The sequence below is a fragment of the Martes martes genome (genome assembly GCF_963455335.1).
Source record: "Martes martes genome assembly, chromosome: 5".
Lineage (NCBI taxonomy): Eukaryota > Metazoa > Chordata > Mammalia > Carnivora > Mustelidae > Martes > Martes martes.
Genome location: NC_137892.1, coordinates 49,455,040 through 49,481,555, shown reverse-complemented (window position 1 = coordinate 49,481,555; position 26,516 = coordinate 49,455,040). Strand labels below are relative to the sequence as shown.

Here is a 26,516-nt window from a genome sequence, read left to right as displayed (position 1 = left end):
CACATGGAACATTCTCCAGAGTAGATCACATATTAGGCCACAAAAAAAGTTTCAACAAAAGATCAAAATTATACCATGCAGCTCTTCTGACCACAACAGTATGAAACTAGAAATCAGTCATAAGAAAAAATATGGAAAGACTACAAATACATGGGAGTTAAATAAAATGCTAATACCACTAGATAGTAAATGGGTCAACTAAGAAATCAAAGAAGAAATTAAAAATTACATGGTTTTTTTTAGAGGCAAGATGGCGGAGAAATAGTGGACTGAAATGACATGAGGTAGCAGGAGTTCAGCTAGATAGTTATCAAACCATTCCAAACACCTACAAACTCAACAGGAGATCGAAGAGAAGAAGAGTAGCAAATCTAGGAACAGAAAATTGACCACTTTCTGAAAGGTAGGACATGTGGAGAAGTGAATCTGAAGCAATGGGAAGATAGACTGCAGCGGGAGGGGACAGCTCCTGGCAAGCGGCAGAACAGCGGAACACAAAATCAGAACTTTTAGAAGTCTGCTCCACTGAGGGATATTGCTCCAGAGGCTAAGCAGGGGTGGAGCCCTTGCAGGGACAGTGTGGTCTCAGGACCTGCAGGATCACTGAAAGATCAGGGTCTGAGTGTGCCAGAGCTGTCAGGTATCGGAGTGGGGAAACCGACTACAGAGAAAGAGCCCAGGAGTGAGCTCTCAGCTCAGGGTTACCTTAAACCGTGATCTACGGTACAGTCAGACCACTGCTCTTTGAGCAGGGACCCCATGAGTGGCAGATCCAGGGAGATTCCCCTTCCTCATCTGGAGGAGCAGTGTGGCAGGAATCTGCTGGGTTTGGAGACTCCAAACGGGGGCTGTGTGCCAGAGACAGAAATGCCTGGTAACAGGCCGGGTGAGCCCAGAGCGCAGACAGAGACCAGGGAGATGGGAGTGTTTGACTCCTTTTCTCTGGGGTCCCCACTGAGGAGTGGGGACCCTGCAGCTCTCGGCTCCTCCAGGCCAGAGACTGAGAGGCTGCCATTTTCATTCCTGTCCTCCAGAGCTCTATGGAAAGTGTTCAGGGAACAAAAACTCCCCAGAGCGAATCTGAGCAGATTTCATAGCCTGGCCCATGGCAAGGGTGGGGTAATGCTGCCTCCGGCAAAGACATTTGAGAACACTACAACAGGCCCCTCCCCCAGAAGATCAACAAGAACATCCAGCCAAGACCAAGTTCACCAACCAAGGAGAACAACGGCACTCCAGAGCTAGGGGAAAGCAATGCATGGATTCATGGTTTTCTCCCCATGATCCTTTAGTCTTGCAAACTTAAATTAAATTTTTTAAAATTTATTTTTCTTATTCTAATTTTTTAACTTTTTCTCTTTCCTCTTTTAATGTTCTCTAACTAGTTTTTCTTAATGCCGTTCTAAAAAAATCTTTTTAAACCTTCATTATTATAGTTATATTTTATCTTTCATTGTATTTAATCTTATTTTGTGTATATATATAGGGTTTTTGTTTTTTTCTAAAAAATTTCAGCATACCATTTCTTCTAATAGAACAAAATATACCCTAAATCTAGCACAGGGTTTTGTTCTAGATTCCAGCCTGAGAACATTCTCCCCTCTTTTTTTTTTTTCTTCTTTCTTTTTCCAACCAACTTATCTTATCAATTCCTTTTTTACAATTTTTTAAAAATTTTCATCTTTACAATCATATTCCATCCCTTCATCATGCTTACCCTTATTTTTGTATATATATGTTTTTCTTTCTTTAAAATTTTGGGAGGTGGTTTCTTCTAAGAGACCAAAATACACCCAAAATCAAGTGGGTGGCTCTGTTCTACTCACTAGTCTATATATATATATATATATATATATATATATATATATATTCTTCTTCTTCCCCTGGTTGGGAGTCTCCTCTGATTTGGTTAGTGTACATTTTCCTGGGCCTTTGCCACCCTTTTATTATTTTATTTTCTCGTTCATATACTCTTATCTGGATAAAATGACAAGGCGGAAAAACTCACCACAAAAAAAAGAACAAGAGGCAGTACGGACAGCTAGGGACCTAATCAACATGGACATTGGTAATATGTCAGATCTAGAGCTCAGAATGACAATTCTCAAGGGCTAGTTGGGCTTGATAAAGGCATGGAAGATATTACAGAAATCCTGTCTGGAGAAATAAAAGCCCTTTCTGGAGAAATAAAAGAACTAAGGCTAACCAAACTGAAATCAAAAAAGCTATTAATGAGGAGCAATAAAAAATGGAGGCTCTTACTGATAGGAAAATGAGGCAGAAGAGAGAATTAGTGATATAGAAGACCAAATGACAAAGAATAAAGAAGCTGAGCAAAAGAGAGACAAATAACTACTGGACCATGAGGGGAGAATTCAAGAGATAAGTGATATTATCTCTCAAAACAGTATTAGAATAATTGGGATTCCAGAAGAAGAAGAAAGAGAGAGACGGGCAGAAGGAATATTGGAGTGAATCTTAGTAGAGAATTTCCCTAATATGGCAAAGGGAAAAAGCATCAAAATCCAGGAGGCACACAGAACCCCACTCAAAATCAATAAAAATAAAATAAATAAATAAATAAATAAATAAATAAAATATGGCAAATATGGCAAAGGGAAAAAGCATCAAAATCCAGGAGGCACACAGAACCCCACTCAAAATCAATAAAAATAAATAAATAAATAAATAAATAAAATAAAAATAAAATAAAATTTAAAAAAAAAAAAAAAGGTCCACATCCCATCATCTAATAGTAAAACTTACTAGTCTTAGTGACAAAGAGAAAATCCTGAAAGCAGCTCGGAACAAGAAGTCTGTAACATACAATAGTAGAAATATTAGATTGGCAGCAGACTTATCCACAGAGACCTGGCAGGCCAGAAAGAACTGGCATGATATATTCAGAGCACTAAATAAGAAAAATATGCAGCCAAGAATACTATCTCCAGCTAGGCTATCATTGAAAATAGAAGGAGAGATAAAAGCTTCCAGGATAAACAAAAATTAAAAGAATTTGCAAACACCAAACCAGCTCTACAGGAAATATTGAAAGGGGTCCTCCAAGCAAAAAGAGAGCCTAAAAGTACTACACGAGAAAGGAACAGAGACAATACAGTAATAGTCACCTTACACGCAATACAATGGCACTAAATTCATATCTTTCAATAGTTACCCTGAATGTAAAAGGGCTAAATGCCCCAATCCAAAGACACAGGGTATCAAAATGGATAAAAACCAAAATCCATCAATATGCTGTCTACAAGAAACTCATTTTAGACCCAAAGATACCTCCAGATTGAAAGTAAGGGGGGTAGAAAACAACTTACCATGCTAATGGACATCAAAAGAAAGCTGGGGTGGTAATCCTTATAGCAGTTAAATTAGATTTTAAGCCAAAGACTATAATAAGAGATGAGGAAGGATGCTATATCATACTCAAGGGTCTGTCCAACAAGAAGTTCTAACAATTTCAAATATCTATGTCCCTAACATGGGAGCAGTCAACTATATAAACCAATTAATAATAAAATCAAAGAAACACATTGATAATAATACAATAATAGTAGGGGACTTTAACAACCCCCTCAATGAAATGGACAGATCATCCAAGCAAAAGATCAACAAGGAAATAAAGGCCTTAAATGACACACTGGACCGGATGGACATCACAGATATATTCAGAACATTCCATCCCAAAGCAACAGAATACACATTCTTCTCTAGTGCACATGGAACATTCTCCAGAATAGATCACATCCTGGGTCACAAATCAGGTTTCAACTGGTACCAAAAGATTGGGATCATTCCCTGCATATTTTCAGACCACAACGCTCTGAAGCTAGAACTCAATCACAAAAGGAATGTTGGAAAGAATTCAAATACATGGAGGCTAAAGAGCATCCTACTAAAGAATGAGTGGGTCAACCAGGCAATTAAAGAATTGAAAAAATTCATGGAAACAAATGATAATGAAAGCACAACTGTTCAAAATCTGTGGGACACAGCAAAGGCAGTCCTCAGAGGAAAGAATATAGCCATACAAGCCATTTTCAAGAAACAAGAAAGGTCTCAAGTACACAACCTAACCCTACACCTAAAGGAGCTGGAGAAAGAAGAGCAAAGGAAGCCTAAACCCAGCAGGAGAAGAGAAATAATAAAGATCAGAGCAGAAATCAATGAAATCGACACCAAAAGAACAGAAGAACAAATCAACAAAACTAGCAGCTGGTTCTTTGAAAGAATTAATAAGACTGATAGACCCCGGGCCAGACTTATCAAAAAGAAAAGAGAAAGGACCCAAATAAATAAAATCATGAATGAAAGAGGAGAGATCACAACCAACACCAAAGAAATACAATTATAAGAACATATTACAAGCAACTATACACCAGCAAATTTGACAATCTGGAAGAAATGGATGCATTCCTAGAGATATATAAACTACCACAACCTGAACAGACCCATAACCAGTAATAAGCTCTCCCAACAAACAAAAACCCAGGGCCAAACGGCTTCCCAGGGGAATTCTTCCAAACATTTCAAGAATAATTAATACCTATTCTCCTGAAACTGTTCCAAAAAATAGAAATGGATGGAAAACTTCCAAACTCATTTTAAGGGGCCAGCATTACCTTAACCCCAAAACCAGACAAAGACCCCATCAAAAAAGAGAATTACAGACCAATATCCATGATGAACACAGATGCAAAAATTCTCACCAAAATACTAGCCAAGAGGATCCAACAGTATATTAAAAGGATTATTCATCACGACCAAGTGTAATTTATTCCTGGGCTGCAAGGTTGGTTCAACATCTGCAAATCAATCAATGTGACACAATACATTAATAAAAGAAAAAAACAAGAATCATATGATAGTCTCAATAGATGCTGAAAAAGCATTTGACAAAGTACAGCATCCCTTCTTGATCAAAATTCTTCAAAGCATAGGGATAGAGGGTAGATTCCTCAATATCATCAGCGCCATCCACAAAAAACCCACAGTTATTATCATTCTCAATGAGGAAAAACTGAGAGCTTTTCCCCTAAGACCAGGAACACGGCAGGGATGTCTACTATCACCACTGCTATTCAACACAGTACCAGAACTACTAGCCTCAGCAATCAGACAAAAAAGAAAAGAAATTAAAGGCATCCGAATCAGAGAAGAAGTCAAACTCTCACTCTTTGCAGATGATATGATACTTTATGTAGAAAACCCAAAAGACTCCACTCCCAAACTGTTAGAACTCGTACAGGAATTCAGTAAAGTGTCAGGATATAAAATCAATGCACAGAAATCAGTTGCATTTCTATACACAAATAAGAAGACAGAAGAAAGAGAAATTAAGGAGTCGATCCCATTTACAATGGCACCTAAAAACCGTAAGATACCTAGGAATAAACCTAACCAAAGAGGCAAAGAATCTATACTCAGAAAACTGTAAAGAACTCATGAAAGAAATTGAGAAACACACAAAGAAATGGAAAAGTGTTCCATGCTCATGTATTGGAAGAACAAATATTGTGAAAATGTCTTTGCTACCTAAAACAATCTACACATTTAATGCAATCCCTATCAAAATACCATTTTTTTCAAAAAACTGGAGCAAATAATCCTAAAATTTATATAAAACCAGAAAAGACCCTGAATAGCCAGAAGAATGTTGAAAAAGAAAGCCAAAGTTGGTGGCATCACAATTCCAAACTTCAAGCTCTATTACAAAGCTGTAATCATCAAGACAGTATGGTACTGGAACAACAACAGACACATAGATCAATGGAACAGAATAGAGAGTCCAGAAATAGATCCTCAACTCTATGGTCAACTAATCTTGGACAAAGCAAAACAGAATGTCCAGTGGAAAAAAGACAGTCTCTTCAACAAATGGTGTTGGGAAAATTGTGGACAGCCACATGTGTACGAATGAAACTGGACCATTTCCTTACACCCCGCACAAAAATAGACTCCAAATGGATGAGAGACCTCAATGTGAGACAGGAATCCGTCAAAATCCTTGAGGAGAATGCAGGCAGCAACTCTCCGACCTCAGCTGCAGGAACTTCTTCCTAGAAACATTGCCAAAGGCAAGGGAAGCAAGGGCAAAAATGAACTATTGGGACTTCATTAAGATCAAACGCTTTTGCACAACAAGGGAAACAGTCAACAAAACCAAAAGACAATTGACAGAATGGGAGAAGATATTCACAAACGACATATCAGATAAAAGGCTAGCATTCAAAATCTATAAAGAACTTATCAAACTCAACACCCAAAGAACAAATAAACTAATTAAGAAATGGGCAGAGACATGAAAACACATTTCCCGCAAAGAAGACATCCAGATGGCCAACAGACACATGAAAAAGTGCTCAACATCACTCGGCATCAGGGAAATACAAATCAAAAGCACAATGAGATACCACCTCACACCTGTCAGAATGGCTAAAATTAACAAGTCAGGAAGCGACAGATGTTGGTGAGGATGTGGAGAAAGGAGAACTCTCCTACACTGTTTGTGGGAATGTAAGCTGGTGCAGCCACTCTGGAAAACAGCATGGAGGTTCAAAAAGTTGAAAATAGAGCTACCCTGCAACCCAGCAATCCCACTATTGGGTATTTACCCTAAAGATACAAATGTAGTGACCCAAAGGGGCACGTGTGTAAGCCTGACAATTCACAGATCTGTACCCGTGGGGCAAATAATGCATTATATGTTAATGATAATAAAAAAAATGAAAAGAAGAAAAATTACATGGAGGAAAATAAAAACCCAAAGATACAAAATCTCTTTGACGCAGTAGTAGTGGTTCTATGATGGAAGTCTATAGCAATACAGACCTACCTCAAGAAAAAAAAGAAAACTAAAGCAAAAAAAAAAAGAAAAGGCAAGAAAAATCTTAAACAACCTAAGATCACACCTAAAGGAGCTAAAAAAAGAACAACAAATGAAGTCTAAAGCCAGCAGAAGGAAAGAAATAATGATTAGAGCAGAAACACATAATATAGAAACTAAAATAACAGAACACATCAATGAAACCAGGAGATGGTTCTTGGAAAAAAATCAATAAAACTGATAAACCTCTAGCTAGACTTAGCAAAAAGGAAAGAAAAAGAACTCAAATAAAATGACAAATGAGAGAGAAGAAATAACCAACAGCAGAGAAATACAAACTATTATAAGAGAATATTACAAAAAACTATACACCAACAAACTGGGCAACCTAGAAGAAACAGCTAAATTCCCAGAAACATTAAATTACCAACACTGAAACAGCAAGAAACAGAAAATTTGAACAGATCGACAATCTGCAAAGAAATTGAATCAGTAATCAAAAACTCCTAACAAACAAAAGTGCAAGACCAGATGGCTTCACAGGTGAAAAAAATTAAGCTCTTAGTTGTTTTTGTGTGATTCTAGCCAAGAATAAAGAGCCACGCTTATAAAACTGTTCAGTCACTGCTATTCTCTTATTAAGCACATTGACAATGTATTAATTCTTAAAGAGGTAATTAAGATAAATATTAAAGGAAATGCAAATACCCAAATTAGTAAGAAAATCAAATTTCTCTTTCATTAGAATTTCTGCTGGATTATAAATTCTCCACTTAATAGTAATTCAGTATTGACCTGAAACAGATAGTTGAGATAATTTCACAAATTACATGCTAGTTTTTACAAATGAAGCCTAAAGCCTAAATTCTACTTACTACTTAACATGATAGCCTTTGGAGTCTTCCTGACTGAGCCTACCAGAAACACTATTTCCTGGCATTCAACTCCAGTATATATACTGGAGAATTCGATTTTGAAAATTACCCTTTCACACCACTCTCTCACCTCCTTAAACCCTGGACAGTATCTTTCTAAATTTAGATAAATTATCCAAACCTCTTATAGGCTATATATTTTTATCAAGCTATATGTAGACAGTAAAAAAAAAAATACATATTAGCAAAAGCTTTTGTTTGACTATAAAAACATAACTACGTGAATGCAAAGAGTATTCTTTTGTGTAGTTATGGAACTGCATTCTAAGAACAAACTGACATCTCAGTTTATTTTACTTACACAATAAGTTTAATTTACATAGAAATGACGGAGCATTTCAAGAGCAAGTCTTAAAAACAATTTCTGCTGAATGACTGCTATAATAATCTCCTTAAGAGAGAAATAAACATAAACTAAAACGGCAGTTGTGAAACATACATAGTAGTTTTCTAGTGAAGACAAAAGTCAATATTCAGTAGGAACATACTAAAAGGAAAAAAAAACCAGAAGGGGTTTTGGTTTAGATTGCTGGCTAAAGCCAGAATCTGTTTCCTTAAAACTTCAATCATCAGAAGCTATTTATTAAGGCAGGCTCCTAGGCAATAAACTCAAATTTGTAATATCTTCTGAATTCCACCCTACCCATCAATGAGGAGAAAGGAGGTTTTTCAGTGCTTCTGTGTCCAGGACGTGGTGAAATGCTTTCTACAGGCTCTCACTTACTGCAACTAGCGACCTCACTGGTAACACGAAGTACTAAATTATTTCCAAAATATAAATGCAAAACTTTATTTGTTTTCTAGGAAATTTAGGCAGTTATAGAAGAACTTCTATTTTCTGAATTACAGCGGATTCAGTCTAGAGTTTGACCATGAAGAATAAAAACTTTCCAACAAAACATGCCATAAATACAGACAGACAACTTTTAATCAAATAATTTTTATCAGCAAAGCCATAATTATCTGAAACTCTTAGAAATTAAATGGGAATTAGAATAAAGTAATTGAAAATTTAGTTCTACAAATGGGAAAATCATCATTAGCATATCATTTTCCTTTCAATAAGTAAACATTACCTTCACATTCAAATTCCTAAAATTAAGAAATTTCCTAAGATACATAGGTCTAGAATTTATAGTTTATATATTTGTATAACACTCATTTACTATTCAACAAGTACCATAAGAATACAGAAAATTTCCCCAAATTGACACAAGATATGCATTAAAAAATATTGTAATACAGTGTAAAGCATCTTAAAAAAGAAAACAAACTCATGCTGTTAGTTTACTAACATTGTTTAAATTCTATTTTATTACTTTTACTTAATTTTTAATCTTGCTAAGTGGAATATTCATATTTAAGGTCACCTTAAATCATTCTTTTTTTTTTTTTAAGATTTTTATTTATTTATTTGATAGAGAGATAGAGAGCAAAGTAGGCAGAGCGGTAGGCAGAGGGAGAGGGAGAAGCAGGCTCTCCACTGAGCAGGGAGCCCGATGTGGGACTTGATCCCAGGACCCCGGAATCATGACCTGAGTCAAAGGCGGCCGCTTAACCGATTGAGCCACCCAGGCGCCCACCTTAAATCCTTCTCAAAAGAAGGCAAGATAGGCAGAAAAAGAGAATGAGAAGAAAGGAAATTGAGAAAAAAGAAAAAAAAGAGTGGTAGAGAAGATGAGAAAAGGCTTCCTAGAAGATATGAAAGCCAAAACCTGAAGGCAGGTAGAGGTAGGGGTATCATGAACAAGGGACCAAGGGTATTTCAAAGACAGGAAACGGTATGAGATAAAAGTATGAAGGACAGTAAGGTGGTTAAACTAATTGTAAGACACAGCTCAGAAACAGAAAGTAAGGAATATGGACAAAAAGATAGGTCCACCTATGCATTATTAAATCCTACCAAACAAATTTACAATAGTGAAAATTGTGTCATTATGCATCTTTAACTAGAATTCATACATCTCAAACCTAAAATGTAGGAAATGAAATTAAATTAATAGTCAACCTTCAGCAGTGGATTGGTAATAAAAATAAGTATTTCATGGTATACCTGAATTCAGAGGAATAAAAAATAAAAACACAAGTATTTCAAACAAGACATGAGAAGCAAGATGCTAGGGAACCAAATGCTAACAACCAGACTTCCCTTCTCTAATCTTTGGATCTTTTGTTGCGACAGTTTTATGTTAGAAGGTTATATTCACTTTTGATAAATATATTGGGAAGTAAATGGGATTGGTACTTGAAGCTCAGGGGTCTACTGATCTAAATTTGAGACACACTGCATTACAGAATAAATCCTGTGGTTTAGGGTGATCATTTGGGGCCAGCTTGATCACGAACACAAATGTGAATGCAGGCACAGGAGGTAGGAAATCTAGATAATGCAGAATATTTTATCTCTATCTATACATAATCATTAAAGTGAAACTTTAGAGTAAATAGAGTAAGATACACCAAAAATCAAACCTGTGACAATCCATATGTCCAAAGAACATAAGATAGGAGATCTAGGAGAAAGGAATCACTTGTACATGGACAATCTAATAAGATACAGTTGCTAAATTCTGACAGAGATAATGCTAGGGGATACAGGTTAAGGGTGAAAAAGACGCAGATGACAAAAAGGACAAAGTTTGTTTAGAGAACAGCACCTGTGCAAGTGAACAAATAGGCATGGCTCATGGAAAGGAGTAAACTGAAAGCCCCATTTAAAAACAAAACAAAACAAACATCCCCAGTTCATCTGTAAGGTCATATACTATGGCTATTCCTAGAATCAACATACTACTAGCCCGCGGCATATAAGTAATTCACTTATGGGGAATGGGGAAATATCTCATGTGCAGCAGAAATTATTCAGGGCATTAATTAAACTTAAGTTACAAATGCTAGCGAAAAATGTCAAGAACTCTGAAGGGCCTGAGATTTTATTCTCTTTGACAGCTAACAAGTTAGCCTGCTACTATTTCATGGATATTGCCAAAAGACACTAGATTTCTATGTCAGAGACAAAAGACTTTATTATTCAAGGTATTCAGCAAGCAGCATAAGCTTATTTTCATCTCTTTCTTTTGTCCTTCAAGTCCTAAAGAAGCAATATGGACAGGCTAAAGATAGAGGCTAAGCACACAGTGGGACTGCATCATAGCTAAGGAACCTCAAAATTTATGAAGCTCAATCTTATAAGGGGGTTACTAGCAAATCTGCCCATTCTTTGCCACTAGTGGCGGACGGGAAGAGCATTTTCCTGAAGAGCAAACAAATCTGTTCTCTCCCTTGGAGGAAGACACAAGCTCTGTCTTCCAAGCTGTTTCCTACACAAACACCCTCGAAAAGATAGTCCACAGCAATAGCTGTCAACGCCTTTGCTCAGACACATGTGGAAATGTAATCCATGGAGAACTGTCTTCCAGCAAAGATAAACTAAGTTTCATATATTCTTTATGCTGCTGTTTAACCAAGTAATTCATTCTGACTAGTTTTTTAAAGAATCAAAACAGGAATATAGGAACTTCAGCTTTTCCTTAAAGAACTAAAGTAGTATGTATTATCACACTAAACAAATGTGTCCATGTGCATTTTACTATTTTTTTTTTTAGGATTTTGTTTATTAATTTGACAGAGATCACAAGCAGGCAGAGAGGCAGGCAGAGAGAGAGGAAGGGAAGCAGGCTCCCTGCCGAGCAGAGAGCCTGATGCAGGGCTAGATCCCAGGACCCTGGGATAATGACCTGAGCCAAAGGCAGAGGCTTTAACCCACTGAGCCACCCAGGCGCCCCTCCATGTGCATTTTATTAAAATTATTTAACATGACATAGGATGAGTAAAACTTTCAGCTTTAACAGAACATTCACCTTAATGACAAATGACATTTTCAAGGGTTCCCCGCAGTGGTACCATGTGAGGAAACTAAATGCTCACAAGGCCTAATCCTTCATCAAGTCAAAGGTAAGTAGGATAGACACACTTTATTAGCCAAGCAAATATCAATCTTCTTCACACAGATAAGAATTTTTTTTACCTTTATTGAGGAATAACTGTGATGATTTGATATATATACACATTGCAGAATGATAAACAAGATTAATACAATTAACATATCCATCACTTCATATAATTAACATAAGTAACTTTTTTTTTTTAAGATAACCACTTAAAAGAACACTTATTCCTCCTGGCATAGCAGAGGATTCAATCTCTTAAAAACATTTAAAAGATAAAATCTGTCATGAATTTGTCTTCTGATGTAATGACTCACTACAAAATATTAAGGTCATGGGAAGGACAGGTTTACATAAAAACATAAACTTCGAGAATATGTTTCAAACATAACCATTGAAATAAACAAAAAAAAACCCCAAATTTTAAAATCACTTTTTTTAAACAAAAGACTTCATGAACTGCTTTAGCTTCAAAACCTTTATTCTGACTCTTCAAAACTGGAAAAAAAAAAGTGTGAAGTTTAATATATGGCCATACCTCTCCTAGAGCTTCATATCTTTTCTGGTTCCATCTGTGCAAATCTTCTTGGTAGTTAAAAACAAACGGTTCCCCAGTTTTTATGTGTCTTAACTGTCCCTCTAGAAGATAAACAAACAGTATTGCTATGATTCAGAGTATATTTATAATAACATGAAAAATAAATAACATCTGATAAAAATTTAAAATAACTTTCTCAGAAGTTTCATTTTTATTTTTGCATTTTTCATTCAAATATCAACGTGATGCAAACATCTAAGTACTATAAAAGAATGCCCTCAACTACTCAAATGCTGTGCCTTTTGACTTTCATTTCTCTAAAGCAAATTAACAACAGTTGAGGTCCTATAATATATAAGGATCATGGCTAGCTACAGCTGTGAACAAGGTCTCAGTGTCTAAGCTTAGAGGCTAGAGGAGGAGTAAAAGCATAAATATCCAAAAGTTAAGCAACTTTTTAGGAAGGTAAACAAGAATGAAGTTAAGTAAACAATGTAAAAACTGCCACAGGCAACTCATGTAGATAATAAAGACTAAAATGAGTTTGGAAAAATGGAAGAGGAAGACCCTTATAGGTTAGAACAGTTTCAGAGGTTCCAGGGAGACTTCTCAACTAGGCCTAAGGTATGGTTAAGATTTTAAACGAACACTGGAGAAAAGCAGTGAGCCAACATCGATTTGGACTGTCAAGTCAGACACATTCAATTCAGGGATTTTACTGATAATAACTTTGCTAATAATAACAAGGCAATAAGCAATCAAGAGGCACAGGCAAAGAAAAGAAGGAGAGGTCTGGGACAGCCTAGGCATTTCCTCCCAGGTCCTTCGCTCTCACTGGCAGCACTCTCTGGTCCAGAGCAGATGAAGTCTTAATGTGAGGCAAAAAGGTTACCTCATACATTGGTGAGCATTTGGTTACAAAATACTTCAGTTTTATGTGCCAAAGAGTGGTACTGCTTCTGTGATATCCTTCAGAGAAATATACTTCAAATATCCACAGATTATGCTTGTTTACCCTAAGCAAACCGAAACCAGTCACCTGCTCAAAGTATTCTATAGATAAACACTCTGTTCATAGCAAACATTGGTCTATATTCACTAAAAGATTACATTATCAGGATGTTTTTAAGGAGAAAAGACCAGGCCACCTGTGTTCTTTCTGTCCCAGAAGTGGGCCGCTGGTGATCAGGAGAGAGACCACAGGCCAATTACTTTAATCTATTCTCCCCCCGCCTCTACCTAGCAATTTAGACAAAAATGTGAAAAATGGACAGAACGTTCAAGTAATAGTGAACAATCCATTTTAACAGAAACAAAACGAAGTACTGAGCCAAACTGCAGAACACTGGAGAACATGTTGGGATCAAAAAGCAGAAGACTCCAACTACTGGGTCTGGACTTTATGCTAAGAGCAGTGAGGCACAAGAAAGGGTTTAGAGACCAAAGAGGGACATGACATGCAGAGTGGAACTTAGTATTTGATTTTTATTCAATGAAGGCAGGAGTGGACAAAAAGTTGAAAGGAATGTATGGCACTAAAACTGAACCCTGGAAAAATACTACTTCAAGTAAAACTACTTCACTATTTTTATGAATCAATTTCACCACATATAAAACTGTCTTTTTAAATATGCAAAACAAGGACTAATCCTTATTTGTAAAGTTTTTAATACTCTCAACATGAGACACTGTGTTGGATCACTACATAGAACACTCTTTTTTGGGTTCTTTAGGAAAATGGAACCTATTAATATAGTCAACTATTACCACTACTGCTAAAAGTGAAAAGGTTAAGAGGCAAAGAAAGTGAGCACTCTTATCCAGAAAAAAATACCTGGATTACTTAGGTTATATTTTTATTTGTAAATATGGCATTTCTCAAAGGTTTGGACAATCACTCCAGTGACTGTCAAAGGTTTGATTTAGGCCATTTTAGCTTAGGGTCCCCTAAAATCAGCTGTAAAGTTTCACATGTATACCTAAAATGTGTGCTATTCTGGGAAATGTATCCATATAGTTTATCAGATTTGTTATGGAGTCCAGGACCTCAAAGAGGCTATCACTTGCCTAAATGAATTCATAAGTTCAAAGTATTTAGAATACTTCCTGGCATGTATTAAGAGTTCAATAAATGTCAGGTATTATAGAAGACGATATTCAAACTCAAATGCTCTGCCACAAGTTCAATTACTTTTTCTAGTGATCTAAAAGTGTGCTCTCTCATAATACTGCACCAGAGCAGAGGGAGTATAGGTGAGGGTAAAAGGGGAAAAGCCTTCAACTTCTTCATCAGCAAGGGCATTTGAGATGGGCCTTATAAAATTTACAACAATGGGAAACACAAGACGTATTTGAAAAGGCACAGAAGGGGCACCTGGGTGGCTCAGTGGGTTAAGCCTCTGCCTTGGGCTCAGGTCATGATCTCAGAGTCCTGGGATCAAATCCTGCATCAGGCTCTCTGCTCAGTGGGGAGCCTGCTTCCTCCTCTCTCTCTCTCTCTCTCTGCTTGTCTCTCTGCCTACTTGTGATCTTTGTCAAATAAATAAATAAAATATTTTAAAAAAAAGGCACAGTGATTTTAAAGAATAAGGTATAAATCTGATGCAGGTAAAAACAATCTCTTCCCCTTTGTTACAAATTGTCTGGCTTAGAATAAAATTTGTATCCAAATTCTTCTTTTATCCAACTAACTACTTTAAAATCCTTTAGGAAAAATTAGAAATTTCTTCAATCAGGTAATGAAAGTTTAATTCCAAGCCTCTTGTAAGAGTTCTTGTTATCATAAAGTTAAAAAAGAAGTCCCGAAAGGTAGTAAGTTAGAATTGCCTTTTTAGGGGTTTAGTATTGAGACCTAGTTTCCTGTCTCCAAATCCTCACCTCTTTGAAAAAATATTCACTATTAACCCAAATTCAAAGGTGAACCGTATCAAGCTAAAAACAGATCCTTAAAAGTGACATTCTCTCCTTAGAATTCAAGCATTTCTCCTTAATACTGTTAGTCTATGTTTATGCAAGACAATGTCCAAGATTCTTATAAAATAAATGGTAGGCATGTGCAAGGATGCACACACATTTGAGGTATACATACATGAAAAGGTGTATGTGTATGCAAAGGTATAGGTATCACATAAGTGTGAATGCAAGGTAAGTACATGCAAGGGTGTACAAGTGAGTGAAAAGATGTCTGTATGTATCTGATAAGAAAGGGAAAGATAAAAGTTTATTACTTCTGGAGCACCTGGCTAGCTAGGTTTGTAAAACAAATAATTACTACTCATACATATCTTGGCATTAAGATATCCTTTATTAAAAGCATGAAAATTAACACCAGATAAGAGATCAAAGTTTCTAATATCATACTTAAAATCAATTAATCTTCTAGTACACAGAGACTGTCACTATAAATCCTGACACATGGAAGTGTTATTATTAAGGGATATCAACTACCATAATGGTAACAAATCACCAATTTAGTTGATGTGGAGCAACAAACAGAAAGCTACAACTTAAACTCTACCAAGCTTGTAGCACTAGTACTCTTCAAATGTTTAATAGTATGTTATTAATTCAATCAATCGTAATTCTTTGTTCTAAAAACATCCTTGTAACTTATGGTATGTTCTTCCAAACCCAAAGTGGGAAGGCTTTCTTATTCAGAATTTAATTAATAAATTTTAAAACAGGCAGGATGCCTGGGTGGCTCATTCAGGTAAACATCGGCCTTTGGCTCAGATCATGATCTCGGGGTCCTGGGATGGAGCCCCGTATCAGGCTCTCTGCTCACCAGAGAGTCTGCTTCTCCCTCTCTGTCTCTCTATCTCTCATTCTTACTCTCACTCTCTGTCAAATAAATAAATAAATAATCTTAAAAAATAAAATAGATTTTAAAATAAGGATGTTGCCTGAAAAAAATCATGGAAAACTGAGTATTAGGCTTTAAAATATCACCATAGATGATAACTGCTAGCCATTTCCTTTTAAATACGTGAAAAAGTAGTATCTTTCTACATAATATAATTGGAGTTCCAATTGGAGGCCTGAGAGTTGAAAGCTCTGGGCTGAAATACATTAAGTCACATCAAATTCATGTCCATTGGTTTAAGTGATTTGACAATTATAGAAAATTATAATTTGGTTCTTTTCCTTGAGTGAAAAATTTCACCATGAAGGGGTAAGTCATTATTTCTTAAGTGAAATACATAAAACATTCTAGCTGGCAAATAAAAATAGTAAATAATATCTGTCCTATGATTCTATTAGCATGATAAATAAATCTTGTATGTAGCAAACACTTACTTTCATTAAAAGCATATTCAAATCCTTCCAGGGTATCAGGAAAATCAAGAGGTGGTTCATCTTTTTTCATTAGTTCATCCAAATCAATCCTAGATAATAAATCTAGAAAAGAATATGAAATGCGTTAACATTCATTTTCTTAATAAGTTGTATTTTAATAACAAAGTTAATAATAGAGATTGTATTTTTGATTATTTTAAGCATCCTTTTGTTCTACTAGATTACTTTATATGAGTTGCCTTATTGATAATGTTTTTAAAATTTTAAGTTCCCCATGTGCTATATCATGATAATATCAAAAGCACTTTCAAAATCATCAATTCCCAGAACAATCACAATTTTAGATCCTATGTACCACTGTAATAAATTATTAACTTCTTCTCCTCAAAATATTCAGCTATTAATTTGTATCTCACTAACCTCCATCTGTAGTTTCAAAAGTTTCAGGTCTTCTAAATGGTCACTAAATCTTATATAAAGATGAAACTACTATTTATGAATAAGGAAACTTACAAATTTAAATGGGGTAATATAGCACATTATTCCATTTTATAGGAAAAAAATTGCAATATTAAAATACAACATGCTAACCGGACAAAATGTGGTTAACACAAAGCAGTTTTTATTCTTCCCACCATCTGATTTCCATACAATAAAAATACTCTCAACAAAGATTTTTAAATAAATAAATTTTTAAAAATAAATAAATTTTTAAATAAATATTAAATTTAAATATTTTAAATAAACAAAGTATTTTGAAATAATTCTCGAGTTATAGAAATGTTGAAAGAAAATACAGATAGTGCCTTTATGTCCTCTACCCAGTTTCCCCTATTGTTAACACCTAAAAAACAGATATCAAGTCAGGAAATGGGTGGAAGACATGAGCAGACACTTCTCCAAAGAAGACATACAAATGGCTAATAGACAAATGAAAAAGTGTTCATCATCATTAGCCATTAGGGAAATTCAAATCAAAACCACACTGAGATATCACCTTATACCAGTCAGAATGGCCAGAATTAACAGGGCAAGAAACAACAAATGTTGGAGAAGTTGTGGAGAAAGGGGAACCCTCATACATTGTTGGTGGGAATGCAAACTGGTACAGCCACTTTGGAAAACAGTGTGGACGTTCCTCAAAAAATTAAAAATAGAGCTACCCTATGACCTGGCAATTGCATTACTGGGTATTTACCCCAAAGATACAGATGTAGTTAAAAGAAGGACTATATGCACCCCAATGTTCATAGCAGCAATGTCCACAATAGCCAAAATGTGGAAAGAGCCGAGATGCCCTTCCACAGATGAAAGGATAAAGAAGATGGTGGTCCATATACATAATGGAGTATTACTAAGTCATCAAAAAGGATGAATGCCCAACTTTTGCATCAACATGGATGGGACTGGAGGAGAATATGTTGAGTGAAATAAGTCAAGCAGAGAGAAAGTCAATTATCATATGGTTTCACTTACTTGGGGAACATAAAGAATAGTGTGGGAGGACATTAGGAAAAGGGGGAAATGAAGGGGGAGAAATCAGAGTGGGAGATGAACCATGGTAGACTGTGGACTCCAGGAAACAAACGGAGGATTTTAGAAGGGAGGGAGGTAGAGGGATGGATGAACCTGCTTATGGGTATTAAGAAGGGCACAGATTCCATGGAGCACTGGGTGTTATGCGCAAACAATGAATTATGGAACACTCTATCAAACACTAATGATATACTGTATGGCGACTAACATAACACAATAAAAAATAATTTTAAAAAATTAAACAAAATAAAAATAAAACATCCCACATTACCAGGGTACATTTGTGAAAGTGAAGAAACCAACATCTGTATGTTCCTATTAACTAAGCCCAGAAATTATTCATACGTTTTCCCATTAAGGTCCATTTTCCATTCCAGGATCCCATCCAGATCACCACCCCACATACAGTAGTCACGTCTATCAGTCTCCTCTGGCCTGTGACAGATTCCACTCTTTGTCTCTTTTCTATGATCATGAGTCTTTTGGGGAATATTGATTAGGTATTTTGCAGAATGACCCTCAAATTAGGTGTATCTGATTTTTTTTTTTTCATTTTGTGATTAGACCAGGGTTACAGGTTTTTAGAAGGAATACCACAGAGGTAAACTAACCCCTTTTATCACATCATATCAAAGGGAACATGATATCCATGGTATATCACTGGGGATGTTAATCTCCATCAGCTGGCTAAGGCAGTGTCTGCCAGACTTCTCAACTATGATCACTATTTTTTCCCTTTCTATAATCTATTCCTTAGAAGTGAGTAAGGCTAGCCCACATTCAAGGAAGAAAAGTAGAACTGTGCTCTGCCTTGTGGAACAAGGAATATCTACATACATTATTTGTAATTCTTCTGTATGAATTTTTGTCTCTCTTCCTCCATTTACACACATTTATTCAATCTTATATCAGTATAGAATCAGGGATATTTATTATATAATTTGGGTTATAATAAATACTACATTATTTATTTTGTTGCTCAAATTGTTCCAGCAATGGCCATGGCTATAAGCTCTTCCAGCTGGCTCCTATAACCGTTTGACATGCTCTTATTTTTTGTTTTTTAAATATTTCCCTATTTTGTGTTACCACAAAATGCTTGTTCTAGGCTTATCTTTTCCCTGCCACAGGCTAGAATCAGTCTGTCAACAAGTGTTTAATGATACCTTTTAGGCTCTTATTATAGAATGAGGCAAAAATTCTCACTATATGTCATCAGAGTTATGTCAAAACTCAAAAAACAAAAAGATAAACTTCAAATTTATTTTTCCAAAGAAAAGATATTTTTTAAAAAGTTTAGGTTTCGGGGCACCTGGGGGCTCAGTGGGTTAAGCCTCTGCCTTTGGCTCAGGTCATGATCTCAGGGTCCTGGGATTGAGCCCCACATTGGGCTCTCTGCTCAGCAGGGAGCCTGCTTCTCCCCCTCTCTCTGCCTGCCTCTCTACCTACTTGTGATACTTCTCTCTCTGTCAAATAAATAAATAAAATCTTAAAAAAAAAAAAAAAGTTTAGGTTTCGAGATTTGCATTCTAACTCAAGTTCCTGAAGAGAAACCAGCTCCTAGGATACGTAATAAAGCAAACCAGTCCCTTTTCCTACAAAAGAATTATCTCAGAAGAAACACTTTATTTCTGTCTTACAGAAATACAACAAATCCATCTATATGGAACATCAAAATATGCCAAAGAAAAAAGTAGTTTTTCTACCTCCAGTCTCTAGTCTCTTTCTGTAAGACATAAAGATAAGCCATCAAAAAAATAATTTTTTAGTACTCTTCAAACTGCCACACCAAATAAACCTCGACTCACATAAAAATACAGCATCTTCAAAATTCAAAAATAAAAAATGTTTGCAAATTCTCTAGTAAAATGGAAATGTCACATAATATGCATACTGGGCTAACAAAGGGATATAGGCCGACAAATTTCTAATTCATTAGTGAATATCCGAATACCATGTACTTCTGTGCAAAACAGAGTAAAACAGATTTTTTTAATACCAAAAATGGCTTGGAGTGGCTCGAAAATTCTCTTTCCAGTGAGCTGAGGTTCCTTCACTATAGTCATTTACAGTTCAAACTTAGAAACCTTTTAATCAGAGACACAGCAACCATCTAATTTTAAGCAGATATATTATGTCTAACAGCCGCTTTGTCTATCAGTTCAGATCATAAAATGCCACCTAACATCTACATACCAATTTAAGGTTTTCACATACTTTCTCTCACTTGATCATCACAATCCTATAGAACAGTAGCATGTATTATCACCTTCACTGTCTTTCAGATGAGAAAATGAGCTCAGAGAGGAAAAATGGCTTGTCCGAAATTATACCTTAATAGTACAGTGGGATTAATGGAATAGATGTAGTTTCCAATACCTAACTCAATGCTCTTTCAAAATCACCATACTTACTCTATGTGCCATATCAACCCTAAAATATTTTAACCCCGCTCTTCCTTACCTTATAAAGAATAAAGTTAGGAATATAGAAATGTGCTTTTGCCTTGCTTGAAATGTTCCTATGAAGCACAAAATGAAAACTAAATAAATAGGCATTCCTTAAACTTCTCTTCTATTAACAAAGGAACCAGATATAGATATTTTATTTCATTAGCACTGAGAAGACATGTAGAAAGAAAATGTCAGAAATTATTTTTTCTGCTTTTTAAAAAGAAAGCAATACTATAAGTTGCATTTTACATAGAGACTGAGTTTCAAAGGCAGTGGATTAGGCAAAAATCAAGTATAATAAAACATTTCCATTAAAAATACCTTCATTCACCTATAAAATACAGTACGACTGAATCCATATAATTTAAATATGCATCAGATGTAACACAAGTGTTTTTTCTAAAACATGCCTCTGGTAATTAAAGTGACTCAGCAACTAGAATTCTAAACTTCAACTAAGCATATGCAATACTTGGATAAAAATACCACTTGATACCCAAAGAAATGAAAACAGAGGCTTAAACAGATATTTGTACACTCATGTTCATAGCATTATTCACAATAGCCAAGAAACAACTCAAGTGTCCAAAGACAGAGGAATGGTGTGATGGTTAATTTTATGTGTCAACTTAACTAAGCCATGCCGTGCCCAGATATTTGGTTAAACTTTCCTCTGAGTGTGCCTGCGAAGGTGTTTCGGGATGAGATTGACATTTGAATCTGGATGAATATGTATATGATACTTTCAAACACTTTTGGAAAACTAACATAATGAAATTGGTTGGTTGCTCCTAAGGTCATTGGACAAGGAAGTGGAAAAAATGGACAAATTCAGAATTCAAATTCCCAGCTCAAGCACATCATAAATAACCTCTAGTTTTCTAAGTGTGTCCTGAAGGTAACTCTTATCTCTTGTAGCCGAAGGGCTGAGATTGTTAAAAATCAAACACAGAAGCTCATCCTGCAACCAGCTGAATTATAATACAAGCAGAACTACCAGCCTCACACGTGTCCACTGTTAAAGAGAGGACAGTGACTGGGAAAGAATGGGGTCCTGCAAATTGGAATGGAATGCAGTTGAGGACAATGACTCTCTAAATTCTGACCATTCTTTGTCAAAGGAAGCTTTCCCACCCTCAGTAGAAGCAGTCTCTATACCTTAGTCTGAGAAAATTAAACCTTTGTCAAGGAAACTGTCATGCCCTCCCCTGAGTCTGTTGCCAGGCAAGACAAAGCTGATTCTTGGGGCACCTGAGTGGCTCAGTGGGTTAAGCGTCTAATTTCATTTAGCTCAGGTCATGATATCAGGGTCCTGTGATCAAGTCTCGCATCAAGCCCCCTGCTCAGAGGGCAGTCTTCTCCCTCCCTCTGTCTCTTCCCCTCCCCCTTGCTTGTTCTCTCTCTCAATAAATAAATATATAAGCTGATTCTCTTCAGGACCCACAGCCCAAAGCCCTCTTTGCATCTAGACTTTCAACTACACTCCAGTCACAGCAGACCACTAAAGGTGAGGTATAAAGTGTGACTCATAAGGAGGTGCCCAACACCCAGCACAACAAAAGAACTACCTGGTTTTTCTAATTTATACAGATAGAAATCCAGAGAACATGTGTGGGAATAAATATTAAGGGTATGGAACAATGGAAGGTCATGGACCTGGAAGGAACTGGATTGAAAAATTGGTACCAAGGAAATCTGGGAGAGTTATGTGAGTAAGTCCCCTCTGAAAAGGAAAAAGAAGTGAAAGATATCTGTGCCCCAAATTAACGCTCACCAAAAGGTGACCTCAAAAGAGTAAGATATTAATAATCAAGTGGATAAGATGACTCCTGTGGAGACCAGTCAGCCTCTCTCCCCAGCCACCCCTGTCATTGCCCAATGGGCTCATGAACAAAGTGGCCATGGTGGCAGAGATGGTTGTCATGCATGGGCTTATCAATATGAACTTACACTCACCAAAGCCAACCTGGCCACAGCCATTACTGATTGTCCAATCTGCCAGCAGGAAAGAACACCACTCAGTCGCCAATACGGCATCGTTCCTGTAAGCGAACAGTCTGCTACCTGGTCACAGTGGGTTACATCAGACCACTTCCATCAGGAAAGAAGCAACATTTTGTTCTTACTGGAATAGACACTTTCTCTGAATACAGATTTGTCTTCCCCACATGTAATACTTCTACCGTATCTACTGCTCGTGTAGTTACAGAATGTCTTATCTACCATCATGGTACTCCACATAGCATTGCTTCTGATCAAGAAGCTTACTTCACAGCAAAAGAACTGCAGCAATGGTGCCATGCTCATGAAATTCAATGTTCTTACCATTTTCCCCACTATGCTGAAACAGCTAGTTTGAGAGAATGGTGAAATGGCCTTTTGAAGATTACGGTGCCAGCAAGGTGACAGAACCTTGCTGGGCTGAGCAAGATTCTTCAGAAGGCTGTACATACTCAGAATCAGTGTCCAATATATGGTGCTATTTCTACCATAGCTATAATTTATAGGTCTAAAAATAAAGGGATAAAATGGGAGTATCACCATTCACTATCACCCCTAGTGAACAAGGAAAGAATGTCCATTTTCTCACTATTCTCATTCAACAGAGTATTAGGAATCCTAGTAAGTACAAAAAAGGTAAGAAAGGGAATAAAAGGCATGCTGTTCAATGTGCAAATGACATGATGGTTTACATAGAAAATATCAAGGAATCTACCCTCAAAATTCCTAGAACTATTAAATGACTTTAGGAAACTCATAAGATATAATATCAACACATAAAACTTGGTTATATTTCCATAAACTATCAGTTAACATGTGGCAACTGAAATTAAGAACACAATACTGTTTATAATCACTCTAAATAATTAAATCTTAGGTATAAATCTAAGAACAAATGTTTACAACTTACATGTTGAAAATTACAAAATGCTCATGAAGGACACTGAAGATTTAAATAAATGAGAGACATACCAGGTCATGGACTGAAAGATGCAATAAAGATGTCAATTTTTGCCATATTCATCTATAGGTTTAAATATAATTCTTATCAAAATCTCAGTATATTTTTTTGCAGATATAATTTTACTATAAAATTTATATGGAAGAGCAAACAACCTAGAATAGCTAATAGCTAAACAATTTTGAAAAGGAATAAAATAGGAAGAATCACTCCACTCATGTTTAAGATATACTAGTAATCAATTGAGTGTGATATTAAAGAACAGACAGACACAGATCCATGGAGCAAAAGAAAGAACCCAAAATAAGGCCACCCAAACACCCAAATATAACTAATTCATTTTTGACAAAGATGGAAGAAGTAATTCCATGGTGGAAAGATAGTCCTTTTCACAAATGGTGCTGGTGCAAATAGACATTAATAGGCTCCCCAAAACCAACCAACCAACCAAACACCCACCTTGACTTAGATCTCCTACCTTCCATAAAAATTAACTCAAAATGTATCATAATGTAAAATCTAAAATTATAAAACTTTTAGAAGAAAACACAGGAGAAAATTTTCACAAACCAGGGTTAGGCAAAGGATGCACAGACATGACACTAAAAGCATAATCCTTAAAAGTTAAAACTGATAAGTAGACTTCTCTAAAGATAAAGTTTAATTCAGTTTGACAATTTGTTCTAAATATACTTTGCTATGCACTGTCACTTTACTTTCTATTATTTCCAATTTAACTCCTTCATTAATTGTTAGAAGCTCATGTGTACCAGGCTTTTTATTCCTATAGTACCAATGAATTAAAAGATTCAGAGAAGCTAAGTAGCTAGTTCACGGTAAACAGAAAAACCTGAGTTTGAATCCAGGCAATTTCATTTTTAGACCCTATCCATACTCTTTTTACATACTTCTAGTAGCTCTAAAATCCAGAAAACCTATGCAAACTCTTATATTTTGCTTGAGAAAGTGTAAATTGGAACGACTATTTGGAAAATGTAATTTTCACATTACCAAGTAAGGCTGAAGATGCACAAAAATCTATCTAGGAAACCCAGTGAGTCTCTTTAGAAGGAAATACACACATTCCTTCACCTCTCTCCTAAATCAGCCGTTATTTTGAGAGTGCTAGTCATTTCTAGCAGCATACAAGCATACACTAAAACCTTCTACAGAATTTCCACAGCTTTCTCCCATTCCTCTTTTTCCATTTTCTATGGAAACTCTCCCATGTAGCTTTCGTTTCCACCAATTCCTGAAAACAGCTCTTTGTGATGATCACCAATGACTTCCACACCATCAAATCTAAAAGTAATTTCTCAGTCCTCGTCTAACCTGAATCATTATCATGACTGAATGAATTACTCCCATTTTCTTCATTTGGCGTTCAGGATCTCTCTCTTGCTCTTGGTTCTCAGATTCTTTTACTAGAAATTCATTTTCAGCTTCTTTTGCTGGTTCCTTTTCATCTTCCTGACCCTAGAGTTGAGATGCATCAGGGCTCAATCTTCAGATCTCTTCTTTTCTGTCTCTACTGACATCCCTGGTGATCTCAATTAGGAGCTCTGGTCCTTTAAATATTACCTCCATGCTAATGATTCCTAACATTTTTTATCTCTAACCCAAATTCTCTCCCAAACTCCATACTCAACTTCTTTACCTTCCCGTTTAAGTGACATCTCAGTTTAAGATTTAATATGTCTAAAACCTAACTCTTGCTTTTCACTATTATCACCATAACTTGATTTTCGCAGTTTTCTTAATCTAATACATAGCATCTGTCTTAGAGCTTTTTAGGCCAAGACCCTTCAAATTTTTCTTGATTTCTCCTCTAATATCCCATGTCTAATCCAACAGAAAATCATGTAATCTCTTCCTTCAAAACATAACCAGAATCTGTCATCATCCTCTTTAGTTACCATCCTAATCCAACACATCATCATCTCTCACATTTGTCAGGAGAAAGCAATGCTCTTAGCCATTTCCCATATTTGAAGGTAGGGGCTAGTTACACCATCCCCTTGACAGAACATCAGCTCTAAAAGCAGGGACAAGATGAGGCAAATTGTGAGCTAAGAAACTGGCTGTGTTGTCATATATATGCTTTAGGCTTTCATGAAAAGAGATAAAAGGTAGAAGGAGAGATTCTTGAGGTATCTTTATCATCCAGCCTCGTAAAACAGGACAGGCCAGCAGTGAGGGATTCAGAAAAATGCTGCAGTCAAGATGGTCTGTGGCATTACCTGCAAAGCACCGTAGAGACCACAAAGACTCTACACTGAACAAGTAAAGAGACTCATTATCTGGCATAGTTGGCACCTCAACTTTTAGAAAATCCGTTGAAGAGATCTTTCAGTTCAACAAAGCACACTTATTTTAGGAGTAAAATTCTTTAAGACTGCAGACTTAAAAAAGTCTAGAACTCAAAATTCCCAAAGAATGTCTAGGGTAAATTCCCTCTGAGGTGTTAACATGGAGAGCCTTTCAAAAAATACCCCTAATTAATGCCACAAAGATAGAATACTGGATTATTAGGCAGATCATTATCCTAGCCTAGCATGACATTCTGATAAAAAAAAATATGATAAAGGCAATAGTCTTAACTCAAGAGACCTAGTGTTAGTTTTAGCATTAAATATACAACTTTGGATAAGAAAAGGGTTATGAATTCTTAGTTATAAAATTACATGATTTTGTGATTTATTTGCTGAGTATATTCTTCATCTCAGATACTGAAACAGTTGTTAATCCATTACAGATGGATTAAATACTTACATTCTTATTTTAGAATTGAAATGAATGGAAGATCACCTAAATATTCCTATGCCTTCATCAGACACAATGAAAATACCCTGAAAAAGCAAAAAAGGTATGTACCTTTCAGTGCTGTAGTCTTTTCTTTTTCATCTGGACCTCCCTGCTGGATTTGTGCCATGTTTATCCAAATTGGCAACAAAATTAAAGAGCTCAAGGAAATAGACATCAATCTTCAGAAGACAGTCTAGAATGAATGA

General features: G+C 36.0%; 1 protein-coding gene across 1 annotated transcript in view; it reads right to left on the bottom strand.

Annotated features, from left to right (window-relative positions):
• Positions 1–26,516, bottom strand: part of ARB2A (ARB2 cotranscriptional regulator A) — a 427,333-nt gene that overhangs the window by 364,079 nt on the left and 36,738 nt on the right. The window contains exons 2-3 of the mRNA XM_080803670.1: positions 16,555–16,656; positions 12,259–12,359 (exon numbers count right to left, since the gene is read on the bottom strand). Of these exons, the coding sequence (XP_080659796.1) occupies positions 12,259–12,359; positions 16,555–16,624 (171 nt within the window). The 5' untranslated portion in view covers positions 16,625–16,656. The remainder of the gene's footprint in view (positions 1–12,258; positions 12,360–16,554; positions 16,657–26,516) is intronic.